Source organism: Nilaparvata lugens, chromosome 6 (genome assembly GCF_014356525.2).
Source record: "Nilaparvata lugens isolate BPH chromosome 6, ASM1435652v1, whole genome shotgun sequence".
Taxonomy (NCBI): domain Eukaryota; kingdom Metazoa; phylum Arthropoda; class Insecta; order Hemiptera; family Delphacidae; genus Nilaparvata; species Nilaparvata lugens.
Window position 1 is genome coordinate 450,284 of NC_052509.1, and position 19,623 is coordinate 469,906.

A 19,623-nucleotide genomic window follows, 5' to 3' on the forward strand; every position below is an offset into this window, starting at 1 on the left:
ATTGCAGCTTATTATCTTCGTAAACGAAAGATTAAAATACGTAGACATCAAGTACATCCGATGGTCGTCCAAAGAGCATTTCAAAGGGAATTTTGTACCATTATAAATATACATCATTGCTTGGGGATGAAGATAAATTTTTTAACTACCTCAGAATGTCCATCAGAAATTTTGATGAACTATTTCAAGCTTGTATTGGGAAACCATTGGGAATACTTGCAGTCACTTTAAGCTACGGATCAAATAAATGTAGATAATATTAATAATATATGATTTTTCCAATAAAAAATTTAGAAATGATTGAAGAAATGTGTAGAAAAACTCTGAATTAAAAAAATATGACACTATTAATTGAATTCATTCATTATGCTATTCAATTCAATATCAGCTGATTGTCGGGCAGAGGTGTCAGCACATTGGTTATGTTGCGATCGGGCTAGTAATCAGTACAGCTCTGAAAGCTTCTATTAGTTTCAATAGCGCGTCAGTCGACCGATGGAACGGATGCGCACGAGCTCGACCGATGGTCTTCGTACGCAGTGCAAAACTGGTCCTGACCATGCGCATCGGTCGAGCTCTGTAACTGGACCAAGAGATCAAAATCTACCCAGGAACTATTACAGAGCAGTTAGTCTCCTCAAACTCTCTAAGGGTTTTTTGTCAGCCAGGTGCTTTTTAATATTGTGTTATTGGTAGCCTCTGTCTCACACCCAGAGTTAATTTATTGAAAAACGTTATTCCAGTCATTGGGAAACTCCTCTTGTATTACTCCAGCTGCACACCCTCGGGACAAAAAAGTTGTGGTTTAGTCTAGTTCCGTAGTTATGGATGTTGTTGGTTCCTATATAGCAATGAAGGTTCTCTCTTACAGAAAACAGACTGATAGATTTAGAGATTATTAAGTGACAATAAAAATTATTATACACTGATCATACAAGTTCTCAACAGGTATTTATTATGCAAAAGAAAACAATTATTGAGTCTAATAAGAGTGCATGTGTCCATTTTTTTCATAAATTGATCTTTGCTGGTATGCATAGTTCGAATGTAGTGCCATTCGGTGTAGAAACATCATATGTCTATTGCCAGGACCTTCTATTATATTCCAGATATATAGGAGGTTCTGCTATTGCCAACCTTATGAAAGTTACATAGCGAGACTAAAACTTGATTTAGTTTTATTACATTTAACAATACACACATCATATACATGATAAGAAAAGGATCAACAGGCCTAGTTGTTTTGAAACAACTCAAGACCTGAACAGTTATTTTTCTATGGGAAAAAAATGTTTCTTGGACACGTGTATTTTCAATTCTTATCAATCCAATTAAATAATAAAATGTACAGCTGATAAAATTGCTTACTTTAAGTCAATTCTAGTTGAATATAAAGAAAAATAAAAATCTCAGTACCCTTTTTGAAATATTTTATCACAACATGTTTCGGCCATTTATGTCATTTTCAATGTCCGAAACATGTTGTGATAAAATATTTCAAAAAGGGTACTGAGATTTTTATTCTTCTTTATATTTATATTACAATTAGCCCTATACAGAAAAGAGATAATTCTAGTTGAGCTTGGCATTCTTACAGTGGTAAATCTCAATCTACACTAGCCTGGTTTACACTCCCAAATCTAGGGAAATGCTCCAGTGTAGATCAAATCGTCCATGGAATCAATGGAATCATGGACTCGACATAGGCATGACATCACTCCTTTTCGCCGTTTGGAAAGTCTGAGGTCCACGTCAAGGCCATCTAGTCTTGATCGATCATGGCGATATTTATGTAATTTCACAGTCAATCTCGAAAAATGACAGCTCATTGCATCTGTACATAGAAGAAGGAAGTAGAGGTCATACTACCTCATGTTTAGACTAATTTTCACTTGTTTTGACGTCATTTTAGGTGGGCTATATACTGGTGTCGTAGACATGATGTCTACGACAAATCTCATATCTGAGGCATGTCGCATATGAAACCAACCTGTATTGTAAAACAATACATTGTTTTGTAAAACAGAGGGCTCCGCCCCCTGGACCCGCGACTGGATCGTCCAAGAATGAGATCAGCATTTTTCATTTGAGCATTTTTATCATATGTTAGGACAATTCAGTCGGGGGTCCAGACTAAACGTCTGGCTAAACGGATATGGCGAGCGAAGCGAGCCTGACGGCTAGTAATATAATATTCCCAGGATTCCCAGTGCCCAATCAATTTTTCCGCTATAAATGCATTTAAATCTTCAACTTGGTGCCAACCTAACAAAGTCAACTCAACTTAATGCCAACCTGACAAAATTATTAATTTAGTTGCCAGTTAACAACTGTTTCGAAGAGGTACTCTATCTAGATTATAGTTCTATAGTAACATATGATATGGAAATTTCAATTATAATTAAGAGATTGGGAGAAGAAGAATATACATGCTAAAAGACGAACTTTAAACCCTTAAAAACCACCCTTAGAGTTGAAATATCGCCAAAAGATTTCTTAGTGCGCCTCTAAAGGGCCAACTGAACATACCTACCAAATTTGAACGTTTTTGGTCCGGTAGATTTTTAGTTATGCGAGTGAGTGAGTCAGTCAGTCAGTCAGTCAGTCAGTCAGTCAGTGAGTGAGTGCCATTTCGCTTTTATATATATATAGAAGATCAGAGCTTACTCACTGCTTGCGACAGATGTTCGAGGCATCGCCTGTATATCGGACAGGTGTCGCACGGAACCGACACATGTCGCGCGAGACATCACTCCGCGCATGCGCTCCAGCCACTGTCTACTGCCAGCACTGTGCACTGTTTGTCACTGCTCATGCTCAGTCTGTAATACAGCTTTGTAATAACCGAAAATCACGAGACATGCGACAAGCGACAGATACATGCAAAAGACATGCATGTCTCATGAAATTTGATACGACACGACACGACAAGCGACACCAGTGTGTAGCCCGTCTAACACTCAATACGATTTTTAGCTTTCACTATACAAGATCATGTTTTTCAATGTGAGCTTGTCGTGTTTATGATTTTAATGTTTTCCCATAATAATGATTTGATAATGTTTGTTTCAGGTGAAAAATACACATGAAGATAATGTCTACTGTTTAAAGCATGCAATTGAGCATCTGAAAGAGAAACACGGGGACCTGAAGCATTACAGTCTTTTGTACACCTACAACGGCGTAAGTATTTAATCTAAATATATTATTAAAAATGTGAAAAGTCTTGAAATATCCTGTTAATATTAGATCTATTATTATCTTATTAATACAATAAAATGAAAGTTGTATTGTATTTAAAACTAGTAGGTAACCCGTGCTTCGCAAGGGTCTATTTTGAAACTGCAAAATGAAAACTTGACGTAATAAAAAATCGAAATTTGAAAATAGACCTATAACCATCCTCGGTTAATGAAGAGTCTATATGCAAAATTTCAAATTAATCAGTTGAGTATTTCAGACGTGATGATGCGTCAAACATAATTCCCTATTCCTTACGTGTATAAGCCAGTTCTTTCCTTTATTATAGTATAGAAAACTGAAGAATACATAATACTTGGAAACCTCACAGAATCATATTGATTTTTCCAATACATCAATAAATTTTAGTTCGATTAGGATCCTCCTCAATTTGAATCAGGCAGCCTTTTGTTTTCCCAATTCCTAACAAAATACCTAAAATACTCGTTTCACTGGGAATTCGTGTCTGATAGTACATTATAACTGAAGAATATAAATTATTTCTCATTTTATTGTGATCTATTCATGTTTTTCTTATGAAATTCAATTATAGGCCTACAGCATGAAGACTATGTCCAATTCATTTGTACTGGTGGCAAAATTTTACATTAAAAATAATTATTTGATAAAATCCAAGTTCAATAGTAATGAAAACAAATTCCTTCAAAAAAATAATTGATAATAATACGTTTTGAGGGAAAAAAATGAGAACAAAAAAATGGGAAGCCTCGGGGATTCGAACCGAGGTACCATCGCTCCGTAAGCAGGCCTTTTACCGCTGCGCTACATAGACGTTCGTAAATGGTTGTCTTATAACCTGCTCATAAACAGACACACTTTGGGCTATGAAACTTCATGTAGCCTACGGTAGCATAGATGAATTTGAACATTAATTCTGAAAAATCTAGAAGGAAAATTGAAATTTGGGCTTCCAGGTGCACGAGATTGATATTTTTACAATCTATGTTCAAAATTTGGAGATCTAAATCATTCCCGTTTTTCCGGTATGCAATCCACAAGTTGACATGTTTTGATGTGAACAAACGAACACACGAACAAACACAACCCTACTCTCTCTTCTTATTATAAAAATTAAAGATTACTTCAATAAATTTGGAATTGATTTTTCGTACTATATCGGTATGCACTATTTGTTTATCTTACCAAATCAAGTTCAACTGAAATTGTGACTGCATGAATGAACTATTCGTTGAAAATTGTCGCAAGTCTGTAATATGTGTCACGTTTGTCATGCAGGAAGAATTCGATGAGCTGATTGAGAAGATCAAGACACGAATCGAGCAGAAAAGTCAGAAAAAACAGCAGGGAAAACCATCGTCGGCCGCCGGTTCCAGCTCGTCAAAGCATGACCAACATTAGACGCCCTGAGTGTTATCACATTCGCTAATTCAATTTGTAACATTATTAGTTGATTTACGAACTAGTCACATTGTAAAGTAGGTTATGTTTGCACTCCTTCAATTTCTGTCGCTAGTTTCCCTGGAAAGTATCAACTGAAGATATTTGTCTATATTTCTCGGTGATTACCTCTTCCCTCAACGACAGACATCGTTACTTTTACACAATGTGGTGTTTATAAGAAACTGAAATTTGAAAATCAAATGGTTCAATTTTCAACAATTTTTTCCCATTTTTGTACAACTGTGCAGGTTTTCTCGATTAGAAACTTGTCCTGAGTTCAATTCCTCAAAGCGTTTACTATAAAAAACCTTTAAACTTCATAGACCATTCTATGAAACAATGTGGAACTTTTACAAATCATAGACCATTCTATGAAATGTGTGGAACTTTTAAACTTCATAGAGCATGCTATGAAACCTATGTAGATTCCCGTATATAGAAAATTACGGGTTAACAAGATAGGGTTTATCATTGAAGGAAATTTCCTACTTTAAAATGGGTCCAGATACAAGTGAAAATTGTTGAACCGCTTGATACAAGGTTGCTAATTCATATCCTATCACTGTAGCTTTTAGTGGAGAATCCCTGTTAGTGTTACTCGTCACTAATATTTTTATCAGGTATAGTTTTTATTTTAACATTTAACTATCGTTCTCGAGTCGAACTTTTCATTTCATCACAGAATATTATGTATATTTTAGTCAATTTTTACTACCTCGAAGACTTGTTTTTTTCGTCAACTACAGCCTTATTATATTCATAATCATACGCTTCCATGTAGTTTAGTTGTTTCAAGTAGCGTCTAGTATTATTTGCATGATCTTATGAGCTTTCTACAGGGTTTGAAAAACATATATATATTTCGCACACTGCTTGTAGCTTATCACAGACCCACTGCCTGAATAGTCTGACATTTTATACTGGTTCTATCTTATTGTGGTTAAGATATTCAGAGTACCTTCTACAAGGATACTTACTCTAGAGTTCTAGAGTATCACAGATTGTAGTTGGGAGTCGGAAAAAACAAGAGCCTAATCATTAATGCAAGAATGAGAAAAATAAAAGGAAAATAAGTAGAAGAAGATGGAGAAGTAGTGATAGTAGTAGAAGAAGAAGAAGAAGAAGAAGAAGGTAAAGGATGAGAAGAAGAAGAAGAAAAAGAGTTTAGAGGATTAGGAAGAAGAAAACGAAGATTAAAGGAATAATATATCATCAAATCTCGTGTCTCAACACCGTATGTATTCCAGAAGAGTCACTTGAGAGAATCCTTTGTCTGTTATTGGTGTTTCTATCAACCAGTGTTAATGATATAGTTGTTGTCCTGTATTTTTTGGTAAATTACATACATTTTGTAACTGAGAATATTTGTAGGTGCCCTATTTCCTCAATGTAGGCTTACTAGTCTTGCCACCTCTAATCTAATTTATTCAAACCAATAAGAATATATTCATTTCCAATCAGATTATTGAAGCAAAGTTTCAAAGCTTTTTATAGAAAGATTAATTTTAACCTCAATTGCCTTTCCATTTTTTAGCGTTACTATACACAAAAATTGTAGAATATTCATATACAAAACAAATTAAAAACTGTAGATTATAAGGATAAACAGTAAGATTTATCCTCAATTTTATATTATTTTTGAAATTTTATTTTAATTAAAACTTGGCAATTACATCATTATCCAAGCAACCGCAAATGATATTATTTGGTTATGAAATATGTTACAATATTCTAATTTATGAATTAATTTCTTCTGGAGATACAATTTTTCATTGGTTTTAATCTTATCATGACTTAGTTAATCATTGTCTCTCACTAGTCATTTAAGTTTCTTGGGAAGTAATATTATTTTTTTCTCACAAACATTAGAATTACATATTTCGGTTTGTCTTCCAATGCAATATTACAGTTGCAACATACTATACTGTTTATTTAGCTGCTAAAAGTTGTTTTAATTTCAAATTTTGAATTAAAATTTTAAAATTGCCGTTTTGTTTTAGCTGCTACAAATTATTTTTATTCCAATTTTTAAACCAAAATTTTTTAACCATTTAGGCATAACGATTCCAGAGTGTATTTGTTGGTTCATTCAATTCTGATAGATATTAAACAAATAATTCCAATGATTCATCTAAATTACTGTTATATTATCACTCTTGTGAAATTTCCCAATTTCCATACAAGCGATTAAAAATGGAATCATGCTAGTGTAATCTTGAAGCTGCTCCAGCTTTACCAAATTTTGTTGGAAAATTGAGTTTGAAATGTTTACCAATGTTTTTCGTTGGAAATCAAAGTCGAATATCTTCAAACTATTGAGTAGTCAAGTTGGTTTTTAGTTACCCTCTAAGTAGCATGCTCTGTTTCCAAACATTCCAAATAGCTGTTAGTCTATACTTTTTGATATACATGTATGATAATTCTTTTAGTTTATTGATTTATTTTGAACTTAGAAAGCTACTTGTTGTTTTAGCCTTTTGAAAAACATTTTGTTTGAGGAATATATTTATTATTCCATTGAAATTCAATAATGTATCAGCATTTATTTGATATCGTAATAACATTTTTTGTGTTAAAAAGTAAGAGAGCAAATCACTCAAAAATAATTATTTCATTTTGTAAAAAAAGACACAAAAGATTTTGTCATCATAACACATCTATCACTGAATTGTGTATTTTTCTTAGTAAATTCATAACTATTATTGTTATGGAACATTTTATTTTATTTGTTTGATTTTTTATAAAGAACCTTCTCAGATTTTTTCCTAGTCTTGAACGTTTTTCTCGTAATTTGTTTATTTTTATTATTATTGATTGATTCTTTATTAATCGATAGATTTTTAATTACTTTTTATTTAATCACTTGATACAGTAAATAAATTCTAACATTGATGTAGTGTATATTTTTGCAAAATATAACATAAATCTGATTGATGTTTTATGGAATTTTAATGCTATAAAGTGGATTAGTAAAAAGCTTTAAATGTTTGATAACTGTAATTTGTATAGATTTTATACAAGAATGTTAAATTTCTTTGATATACCTATTGTGCTTGTAGACTAGTAAACGCGACATACAATTTTTGAGATAATTCAGTCACATTTCAATGTTCACCTGTATCAATGTTACATAATTTCTAATAAATCAACATTGAAAAATCACATAGAAGCTCTGTATATTTTTATAACATTTTATATGCGTATAAAATTGACGGTAAATTCTTCAATGAACAGTGATAAGATTAATAAATTGATAAGAGTAATTTATTAACTTCAGAAAAAGTTTTATTCATATAAAAGTTTAAATGGAAAACATTAGTTTGAGAATTATTGTATTCATATATTAAATTTGAAATGAAAGCTATTCTAAACTTGGTTTGTATCACTGAGCATATTGTAATTATAATCACTAAAATCTAAAATTGTATCATTTAAACATTGAATTGTATTTTTTTCAAGTTGAAACGCATTCATTTACTTGAGCTTTGCTGCTACAGCTAGTCTTTCCTATCTAAATTTTCTGTGGTGTAGGTTTGTTCTTATATGAAGATCAATTTTTTCTGATCTGAAAACACTCTGATGAGTATCCTTCTCATGAGAAGTATTTCTACACAATTAATTTTCCCTTTCTTAATCTTCTATGTATATTTTTAATCAATAACATCACAAAATTTCACCACAGTAGGACAGTGCTAATTGAATGGAAAATCATAGCAATCTACTGTAATAATATTTTTTTCTTTAAATAGAAACGTCAACATGTTGAGTACAAGATTAAATTCTAATAACATAAGTACTCTAGCATCTCAAGTTTATTGTTGAAATATTGTTCAATTTTATTCTATGTGATGAATCAATTTATTGTTACAATTGTAAATGTTTAAATCTGTTTTAAGGTCTTGATGAGACAATATTATTACATTCAAATGTGTTTTATCAACTTCTAAAAACGTAGGTAGATGTGTGCTGAAATAGAAAAATATCTATATTATGTTATATCAATGAAAGAATTTATGTAGATGTTTCCCCAAATGTGTAATAATTATATGTAATGAAATTTAATTATGTTCAAGCTTGAATTTAATTTTAACTTTGCACTATTGTAGTAACTAAAACAGCTGTTGTTTTGAGATATAGATTTGACAGATAGTTTAATGACAATACATATATTTATGTCTTTCATTACTTCTAGGACAGTTCAAAAAAATGAAAAACTGTGAAAGCTAATCCAGATTTTCATTGAACTGTCATTATATAATATCTTCAAAGTAGATACAGTTTCAAGGAAGTAGGCTTCCAAATATTTTGTAACTTTATTTTACCTCACATTTTCTGTAGTTATCTTTCAAATCTTGTAATATTATATATCTTCAAAGTGTAATATTTATGTAGCTATTTCAAATTATACAAAGTGTATCATATTAACTGTATGTATTTTTATTATTTGAATCTCATCACAATTCCAAGTACCTAGCTAATTACTAATTTAGTGATTAATATCGGTGAACCGAGCTTCGCTCTGGAGTACAAAAGCATAAAAAATTCATTAAGAAAGAATAAATTATAATATATTTATAGTTCATACAGAAAGGTTCTATCGAATCACAGTGGATTGAGATTAGCAAAAATTTCCCTCACAAAGGCCCGGTTGAACAAAAGCCGGTTAAATTTTCATCCTTATTAATTTCACGAGAACTAAATCAGATGAGACCATTCCAAAAATATGGCTTCTCTGATTGGTTCTACTGGAATTAATTAGTATTAAAACTTGACCGGCTTTTGTGCAACCGGCACTAAGCACCTGATTGAATGATTACAAAAGTTCAACAGCCGCTGAGTCATAATTTTGTCCAAGTCCCAAACACATGCACTCGCTCACTCACTTCTATCAACAGACCACGAAATTATCAGCTGTTTTTCCAAGGATGATTATCCTTTCAATGTCCTTCATCGAGTTTTTCCAGGTATGAGACCTATTGCAATCGATTTTTTGTATTATAAACCTTACTATGTTCTGAATTTCGTGAGAATCGTTAGAGCCGTTTTCTAGATCTGGTGATATACAAATATCTAAACAGAAATTGCTCGTTTAAAAGGATAGGATATCCTATTATATATATATGGTTCAGTCGATAGAAAAAGCTCGGCTACAATTTCAGATTTTCAGCTAGGTTCTAAGTGTTTAATTAACAAATTATTGAATCCCAATCATGGAAATTTATTATTAACTTGAATAATCAAAAGATACTTTTTCTTGTCGAATTAGATATTATTGATAATTTTGATCATGAATGAACAGTTAATATTTTGTCAGATATACCGGAATCAGCTGTACTGAAGGCAGTGCCAAGGCAGAGAATCGGCAACGCTGTTCTCCTTTCTTTCTCCACTGTCATTAACGTGGACCTCGTCACTATAGTAATAAATAATTCCTTTATTTTCCCAAAACATACAAAATTAGCAATGCTTTTAAAACATATAAATATTAAATAAAAAGACTAAGAAATTGTCAAAAACCACAGATTTATTGATAATATTAGAAAGACCGGTTTCGGTTGTTACACCATTGTCAATCTCTGATAAACTGCGGTCTTTCTAACTATCAATAAATATGTGTAAACTCAGTTTATCAGAGATTGACAATGGTGTAACAACCGAAACCGGTCTTTCTAACTATCAATAAATCTGTGGTTTTTGACAATTTCTTAGTATCTTTATTTAATATGAATAATTACCACAATATCAACTTCTCAACTACACAAAAAAAACATATAAAATTAATAAAAGAACAACTTATTGCAAAAAATGTGATAATCAAATTTTATAAACAGTCTTTTTCTTATGGTATTTATTGATATGTCACTATATAATAGGCCTCCCCCAGTTTGTGCCACCTCTGACGATCTCTGACAGCTACCAACCAATTCGCTTCACCCACTCTGACGATGACGTCGTCCATACAAGTCCCACCTCACCCTTGGCCAGCCGACGTTCTTCCTCTTTCTCCCATTCCCGTTGGCTCACATTCAGCCATCTTCTTCGTCCATCTTCTATCTTGTAGTCTTGAAAATTTAAATTTCACGAAAATTTCCACATATTTAATATGTCCTGTCAATTTCTACTTCAATCCTCATATTGGTTCAGTGACATCTTTCAGCTTGATTTTATTCTTGATAGCTGCGCGGTACGAATTCTCTGCATCCGATGAATATCTCCTTCCCATTGCAAATTTTGAATGGAGTCGATAGTACTAACTTGCTCTGCAGGTCCATGTAAGTGAGAGTTGGGAACACACATGATCTGAGTACCTTTACTTTGGACGTTAAGGGCCCCATACACTAGGGAACTTGGATCGGCGAAGTTGGTTCGGAGAACCAAGTTCGTGTAGGATTTGTCTCACACACTGTAGTGGGGAGAGCGAACTACCGTTCGTTACTTCAGTGTCTTTCGGGGTCTAGAGATGAGTGTTTCAAAGTTTGCAGCTGCTGTGAGAAGAAATAATAATATTAAGATAGAATATATCGCCCTGGCGGACGAACCGAACAAAGTTTTTAATCCAGATTGAAGACCAAATTCGTCACGAATTTGGTTCGTGGTTCGCCAAATCTCCACATACACTGGGAACTTGGTTCGCATGAACCAAGTTCGCCGATCCAAGTTTCCTAGCGTATGGGCAGGACCTCCTATATACTACCGGACCTGAGCCTAGAAAATAAATGGCCGCCGCATTTGGTGGTCTTATAGAAATTCCTACTAAGAAAAAATCACTAATCAGCTGTTAAGAGAGCGTCACAGTTCGTCCAGTTCCCGTTTAAAATATCATTACAGGTCATTTTTTTGTAGGCGCAGGTCCGGTATATAGGATGTCCTGGTATGGGGCCCTTTAAAAACTAACATCTTTGTTCTTTATTAAGGCTCCAGAACTTCTTCCAAGCAGCTGTCTGTATCTCTTTCTCTTCTCTTCAATTAAATGAAAAACCCACTTTTTTGGACTGAGGGGACCTTGAAACGTATAGAAATAATTTAGAAATTGGGGTACCTTAATTTTTTCGGAAAGCAATACTTTCCTTACCTATGGTAATAGGGCAAAGAAAGTAAAAACACTGACTAAGATGAATCACCTCTTGCCCCCAATTCAAAAGTTTTGCATCAAGCTCTATCTATATATTATTCCTGGAGCCGCATTTGACATGAGATTGGTCTCTTCTGGACTGATTTCAAGTCCAGCTCTATTTCACTCGCCTTCCACAATTTACAAATCATTTGCTTCAACATCATCGGCAAATCACAGATGATTAAAATATTCGCCTCTTATTGAGATTCCTCTTCTTTCACATTCTAGCTGCTTGAACTCCTTCTGAAGAGCTGTATTGAAGATTACAGGTGATCAAACAGGGTCGCCTTGCTTTATCCTCTACTCAATTTGAAATATTTACCAGGGGTAAGTATTTATCCGAGCTTTGTACTATTTAGGTATACTAACAGCCTGCAAAAATTCAGCTTTCCCCTTATTTGTTGCGCAAAATTTTTTGTTTCAATCTTTACCATTGATTGGGCCATTAGTATTATTTTTTAAACGTAAAATGACTTAGGATATTAATGTGCGGTTTTCGCCAATCATTTTCTCGTGGAATTCTGTCTCACTTTCTGTATCCAAATCATGTACCTATCTTATGACCACCTAGGAAATCATTTCAAAAAATAATGTCGAATTCATATAAAAAATTGTAAATTATGTTGTAACATTCATTGGCTGCAATCATGTGTGACAGCCCATGAAAAACTATCTTAGTGACAGCTTCCAATAAATAGCACCAGTTAAGTAAACTGTACTAATAATGCAATGAATAAAGCTGACTGATTAATCACAACAATTTTTTCTCATCCACTTACCACTTTCAATGTCATTTTATTATATTCAAATTTCATTTATTGCCCAAGACACATTATATAAAATATTGTACAGGCACTGTCAATATACATAAAAATCATACAACTTAACACTAAACATAAAAAATAGTGACATCATTCTATGCTGTCCAACCTAATGCTAAAATACTCTTCTAAACTATAAAAACATTTCTTCAATAGGAACTTTTTAATTTTCTGTTTGTATTCTGTCTCTGGTAGTTCTCTTATATCTAATGGTAGGTGGTTATAAAATCTGATTGCCCAGGCTTTAGAACTAGTATGACTAGATCTATAATAGTGAAATTCATTTCGGATGTTTAATCGATTCCGTTTGTAATGAGAGTGGACATTATTATGGCTAGAAAAGAAATTCAAGTTAGACTTCACAAACAACAAGTATTGGTATACATGGCAAACTCATAATTCCCAGTCTTATGAATAAAGGCTTGCAATGAGAAAGAGAGGTGGTTCATTGCAAATAGTTCTAACTGCTTTCTTTTGTAATACAAAAAGGTTTAAGGAGTAGCTGCAATTTGCCCACATTATAGCATCATGTAGATGTGAATGGACATATCCATAATGTACATTCAATAATATTTTAACTGGTACTATTTCTCTTAATTTTTTTCAACTTAAAGACACCTCTGGTAACTTTAGAGACAGTATATAGTCTATATATGAGATTTCCATTTCAAGTTGCTCTGGATGTAAATACCTAAAAATTTAACAGAGTGCGAAGAATTCATATTATTATATGACAATGATAGACTTTGTGTTTTGTGAAGATTAAGAGCTAATTTATTGGCGTTGCACCAGTCAGTCCTAATATATTATCTAGGTACTTCTTCTTTTAGAAAAGCTTCACTCAATTGCTGATCAATTTTAATGTTTAAACATACATCTTCGACGTACATATAACACGTAGAATTTTCATCTTCAATATTGGATGGTAAGTCATTCATATGTTATTATGAAAAGTAAGGGCCCTAATATCGATCCCTGTGGCAAACCATTAGGAACGTGTCGAAGATCAGACATGACTCCCTATGGAAACAAACAGCTTGCAGTCTTTTAGATAAGTAAGATCTAATAAGCTTCACAGCTCCTTCAGAGAAATCCCAGATTTTCAAGCTTGGAAAAGAGAATGTCATGTGAAATGGTGTCAAATGCTCGAGACATATCAAATAGTTTAGCCCTGACGCTTCTTTTGCTTCCTATTCCCTTCAATATGCCTCTTGAATGAACGACATATAACTTCTTGACAAGTAGTATGATTCTTCCTGAATCCAAACTGTCTGCATAATAACAGATTGTTTCCTTCAAGGAATTGAGCAAACTGCTCTGAAATTAGATACTCGAAAACTTTTGAAGAGATAGACACTACTGAAATTGATCTATAGTTATACCACACTCGTTGAGGTCCCCCTTCTTGAAAATTTGCACTACCTTTGAAATTTTAAGAATATCCGGGTATGTGCCTGAATAAATACAATAATTAAATATGCATGTTAAAATTTTACATATATGGTAACTACTGATTTTACAGATAAGAGAATTTAAGTTGAAGAAGTCAAGACAGTTAGGCCTACTACTACTCAAGGAGTTGAGGGCACCATAAACCTCTTCGACGGTTGTATGTTTCAATGTAAATGAAATATCATACACATTAGTCCATTATATCCTGAAAAAGGATGGAGTCGGAAAATTTTGTAGTTCAACGAGCTTTATTTTTAGAAAGTCTTAAAGAATATGTGTTCAAAATTTTAAGCTGACTGATCAAATCTTTAAAATTATTGCAGAACATACATACAGACGGATGACAACGACTTTGGCCTTGAGTCAAAAGGAAGAACTCGCTAAAGCTTGTTCAAATATCAATTCTTATACTTGAAAACTTTCATTGATGATATTGAAATTGGATGACTTAGTATATACTTTCATTAAAATCTTTTCAACTATCAAAATGAGATGCAAAATGTATCACTCATGAAAAAATGAATTTCTTTGCATTTAAAAATCCCGCTTGATGCTGCATTGATGTTGGCGCGTCTTTCTCTCAACAATCTTCAGATTAGGCTAGCCGTGGAAAAACAAGATGGCCGAACAGCAATCAACCTATCAAGTATCAACTATCAACCGATTCCGATTTGTTTTTAATGTACATCATAGTACAATCATACAATAATGCGCTTTGAAGTTGAATAAGTTAATTCTAATATAATTATTTGTTTGATTATAATGTACAGTTGAATTTGATACTTGTTATTGTGTACAATATCCGTTTTCATGAAGCGTTATTAGATTCAGATAAAGAGTTAAGAGTATCAAAATGGGTAAGGTTTCAACCCCCAAGTCCGGACAAAGTGGTGTAATAATTTCCAACGGTAGTAAAGCAAAGACCCCTGATTTCAAAACAAAAATTTTAAAGAAAAAATCTTTTTATTTTGCTGATCCTTTCATTGTACCAAGAATAGAAACGGTAAGTTAGCCTACTACTTAGTTATTTTCAATCATAATTCAAGATATTGGTTATGTTTTGATTTTAGGCTATAAACGTATTATTTCTCCAACTTACAAAATCGTTTCTATCTAAAGCTACTTTTTGATCTCCTCCTAATTCCTAATAATAAGAGATTTACTGGTTGTTACTTTTTTTTAGACAATTATTGTATCTAAACAATACTATTTGCCAAACATTTTAGTTGAGAGATTTTACTTCCCACATGGTGATAAGTTAGGAAATAGTATTTATAAATTGATTGCTTTATTTTTCAGTACCTTGCTGAAACAAGTGATGAATTGGAAGTTGATATTGATACTTTGATTGAACACCTCAGAACACAATACAAGGAGTATGGAAAAAGGAAATTTGGCCCTTTTGCAGCAAATGTCAAAAAAGGTATGTATCAAGTAGATTAGCTTACGTCAGTTACATAGGCTATCTTTTTTCCAACTGATAAATGAATCTGCTACCTATCTTTTTGGGTTTATATGAAAAAAAATCATTGAAAAATACCTGATGTGTCAATAATATAATTTAATGACAGGTATGTTGGCCAAGGGCCTTGACTTACACTTAATCACTTTATCAGAGCATATCCTGAACTTATAAGAGTTTGTAAATACAGTCTAGAGTTAGTAGCTTAATAAACATATTGTTTCAATTAATCGTATAGTGAGTTTCACGCTATAAAGTCAGTGGAAATAATAAGAAGGCATTGTTGCTTTTTTATTTTTCTCCCGCTTTCTCTAGTGATCATATATTTCTAAATAGGCCGCAAACAATTTGGCAACGGTACTTAGATAGAAAAGATTAGACCTATAGTGAAGTCCTCGTTATAAATTCAGTTGAAAAGGTAGGAAAACAGCGTTGCGGATTCTCTGCATTGCTACTGCCTTCTATAGTAGAATAGCTGATTCCGGTTTATTTGATGTAATATTAACGGTTTATCCTTGTTGTTAATTTTATCCAGTTATATTTTATTCGGCAAGAAGATTCAATGACTTGAATTTTGCTCACATTTTCAAAATTTAGATTAAATATTTTGGTAATTTGCAGAGCTAGAAAGGGATACGGTTGCGTTATATGTTTTATTCAATAAAAGAATAGCAACACCAATGTTAATCAAATGCTGACTTGATAATAAGGACAACACTATAATCTTGTTTATATAATGACTGACAATGATAGCAAACTAATGTTAATCACATAATCAGAAGCTGACTTTATAACCTGAATCCCACTACAGAAGAAATGTTAAATGTAAGAATCAACATAATTTAATATATTTTGAATAAAAACAACTTGAAATTGACAAAATTAATGACCTGGGTCATGGCTTACTTTAGATATTAAAGATGTTATGGCTCTATCTATAGTAGGCTATGTCTGGGTTCATTTGCACTATCTCGATTCAAACATAGATTGAACAGCTGTTGGCTTAAACTTTGAATGTAATAGATACTACCATTTCTTCATGTAATCTACGATTAGTGTTAAACATAGATAGTGCATATATATGGACCTTACAGAAACGATTTTGAAAAGATCTTGTGATGATCAGTTCCCAGTTATGGTGCTACAACTAAAACTAGTTTATGTTCCAAATTTCAAGCCGATTTTTGTTATCTCAAGTCGATCACTGTCGATTAATCTTTTGGCTAGGTGAGAGTGTAAGCACAAAAGCCGGTTAAATTTTAATCGTGATTAATTCCACGAGAACCAATCAGAGAAGCCGTATTTTCAAAAAAGCCTTCTCTGGTTTGGTTCTTGTGAAATTAATCACGATTAAAATTTAACCGGCTTTTGTGCAACCGGGCCTAAGAATGGCACAGTATGAGAGACTATCAGCGGCACATAGATTCATGAAAAAGAACTATACTTGGATCACCTTGAGTTAACAGTTGAATATGGAACATAAACGCCCTATACCATGGTATATATTCTAATAATAATTTATTTTTGTCAAAGAACAATTACAAAATTGCATTAGACAATGTCAGAGAATTGAAAAGAAACATTACATTAATAATTTGGGTGGAGACCCACTCAATACAAATTTATACCATCTAGGTAACTCATAAATAACAAATATAATCTTATACACATACTATTACACAGTATTTTATAAGACAAACATTAATTGAAGGAGTTTTCATAAAATTCCGTCAAACTATAAAATGGGTTACCACTTGAGAATTTGTTTATTGCCTTTTATTGCCTTTCTGAAACTAGGATAAGGTAGATCTCTGACATATGATGGCAAATGATTGAAAAGTCTTATTCTCACATTAAAATGGCTTCTCAAAGTTTTAATGCTATAGTTTTTACATTCCTTGCCCTATTACCATAGGTAAGGAAAGTATTGCTTTCCAAAAAAAATTAAGGTACCCCAATTTCTAAATTTCTATACGTTTCAAGGTCCCCTGAGTCCAAAAAAGTGGTTTTTGAGTATTGGTCTGTATGTGTGTGTATATGAGTGTATGTGCGTCTGTGTACACGATAATTATCTCATCTCCCAATTAACGGAATGACTTGAAATTTGGAACTTTAGGTCCTTACAATATAAGGATACGACACGAACAATTTTGATCTAATGCAATTCAAGATGGCGGATAAAGAGCCAAAAATGTTGTCAAAAACAGGGGTTTTCGCGATTTTCTCGAAAACGGCTCCAAAGGTTCTGATCAAATTTTTACAAAAAATATTCATTGATAAGCTCTATGAACTGCCACAAGTCCCATAACTGTAAAAATTCCAAGAGCTCAGCTCCTTCTATGCAAAGTTTGATTTTAGATTCCCAATTATCAGGCTTCAGATACAATTTAAACAAAATATTCCAAGTGAAAAGATTGAGCATGAAAATCTCTACAATTGATATTCATTAAAATTTTCACCTAAAATTTAAAATAAGCTCGAAATTCGAGCTTAAAATGTGATTATTCAATTGCAAACTGTTGGCAACTGTTGATTCTAATAAATCATTCATTATGAAGAGATAGCAGTCTTCGTGTGTCTGCAGCGTTATTGTCCTGTCACCAGCTGGCTCAGATCTTTGAATGGTAGACTTGAGTTGCGCATGAACACTAGCGTCAGGTTATAAATTTTCATAACGACAAGGAAAGTTGTGTGAGTGCGCCACACCAGATTTTTTTTCTATAGTTATAGGGAATTGTATTGTTGAACATTATCTGAATTTTAATAATAGTGTGACAATTAATTTTCATGTTTGGCAGCTGTGAAGTTTATAATGCAAAAGCACAGTGTAGAATCAAGACCAGCTGAGGATGAGGATGAGGTTTGTGCAATACAGGATCAAGAGGAAGATGAAGAAGCAGAAGACTTCAACGTGGGTGAAATCGATGAAGAAGAAGAAGAAGAAGAGGAGGAAGAGGAAGAAGACGAAGAGGATCTAGGTGTGTTGGATGATGATGATGATGATGATAGTGATGAGTTCGACGGGGACCCTCTTTCGGTGAGCTTTTCTATCCTAAATATCTATGGTAGCCACTTAGTAATTTATCAAGATTATTAACTTAGGCTTAACTCACACTCACGCGACTCGGGTCGAGAAGACTCATACTAGTCTTATATTAGGCGACTCGGGTCGACTCTAGTCGAGAGAATGTGTTTCCAAATGGTGACACTTAGGCCAGTCGATTCTAGTCTACGCGACGTCACCATTTGAAAACACATGCTCTCGACTAGAGTCGAGTTTCTTCTCGACCTGAGTCGCGTAAGTGTGAGTTGAGCCTTAGTTAATCCTTTGAATTCTGTCGCCTAACTTATTATATAGCTAAATAAATATAAATTTTACTAGTATGCGTCGTCAATTTTTCATGGTCAACTATAGTGAGGCTCACGTTATAATGTCAGTGAAGAAAGATAGAAGAATAACTTTGCCGATCCTGTTTTGACAATGCCTTCTATAGACGGTATCTGATACAGGTTTATTGATGTAACTGTTCATTCTCGTTAATCAATCATATTTTATTAAGCAATAAATTATATTTTTCAATAATTTAATAATGAATTTTCATAATCAAGATTAAATATTTTGTTAATTATTAATTATACATTGTTAAAAGACGATCTTGCTACAGAGCAAAGCGAGAGAAAGAAATAGCGCTATCAGCTTTGTTGAATGATAGAGAAGGATAGCAATACAATTGCTAAACAAGCACTGTCATTATAACGTGGGCCTCACTATAGTAGATGAAACTAAATGTATTTAATTTCCCGTTAAAGTATTTTAACAGGGCTATTTGAAAGTCTAATTACGAAGATTTACTAGTACCATAGAGAAACGATAGCATATTACGCTATTGTTTCCATATGCTAGTACCCATATATAATTTTATTTTAGACATGGCTGCATTAGTTTCGGGTAGTTATCTCCCATTATCAAGTATCAGATTGAATTCTTAATGTATACAGGGTATGGAAACAGCTTAATATTTCTTTCGCAATGATAATTTGACATAGAGTTTTATTGTGGATCCTATTCGTTTGGAAAACTACTTTTCTGTCCATTCATAATCATTTTAGTC

General features: G+C 33.0%; 2 protein-coding genes across 3 annotated transcripts in view; both read left to right on the top strand.

Moving 5' to 3' along the window:
• Window positions 1-9,087, top strand: part of LOC111052838 — a 57,553-nt gene extending 48,466 nt beyond the window's left edge. Inside the window, exons 24-25 of the mRNA XM_039431322.1 lie at window positions 3,073-3,183; window positions 4,498-9,087. Of these exons, the coding sequence (XP_039287256.1) occupies window positions 3,073-3,183; window positions 4,498-4,620 (234 nt within the window). The 3' untranslated portion in view covers window positions 4,621-9,087. The remainder of the gene's footprint in view (window positions 1-3,072; window positions 3,184-4,497) is intronic.
• Window positions 9,088-14,656: 5,569 nt separating this feature from the next.
• Window positions 14,657-19,623, top strand: part of LOC111052841 (protein mac-1) — a 47,445-nt gene continuing 42,478 nt past the window's right edge. Inside the window, exons 1-3 of one of the 2 annotated variants that reach the window (XM_039429884.1) lie at window positions 14,657-15,052; window positions 15,349-15,472; window positions 18,310-18,548. In XM_039429884.1, the coding sequence (XP_039285818.1) occupies window positions 14,903-15,052; window positions 15,349-15,472; window positions 18,310-18,548 (513 nt within the window). In that variant the 5' untranslated portion in view covers window positions 14,657-14,902. Of the gene's footprint in view, window positions 15,053-15,347; window positions 15,473-18,307; window positions 18,549-19,623 lie in introns of those variants that run through there. The other variant, XM_039429886.1, reaches the window with a different exon arrangement.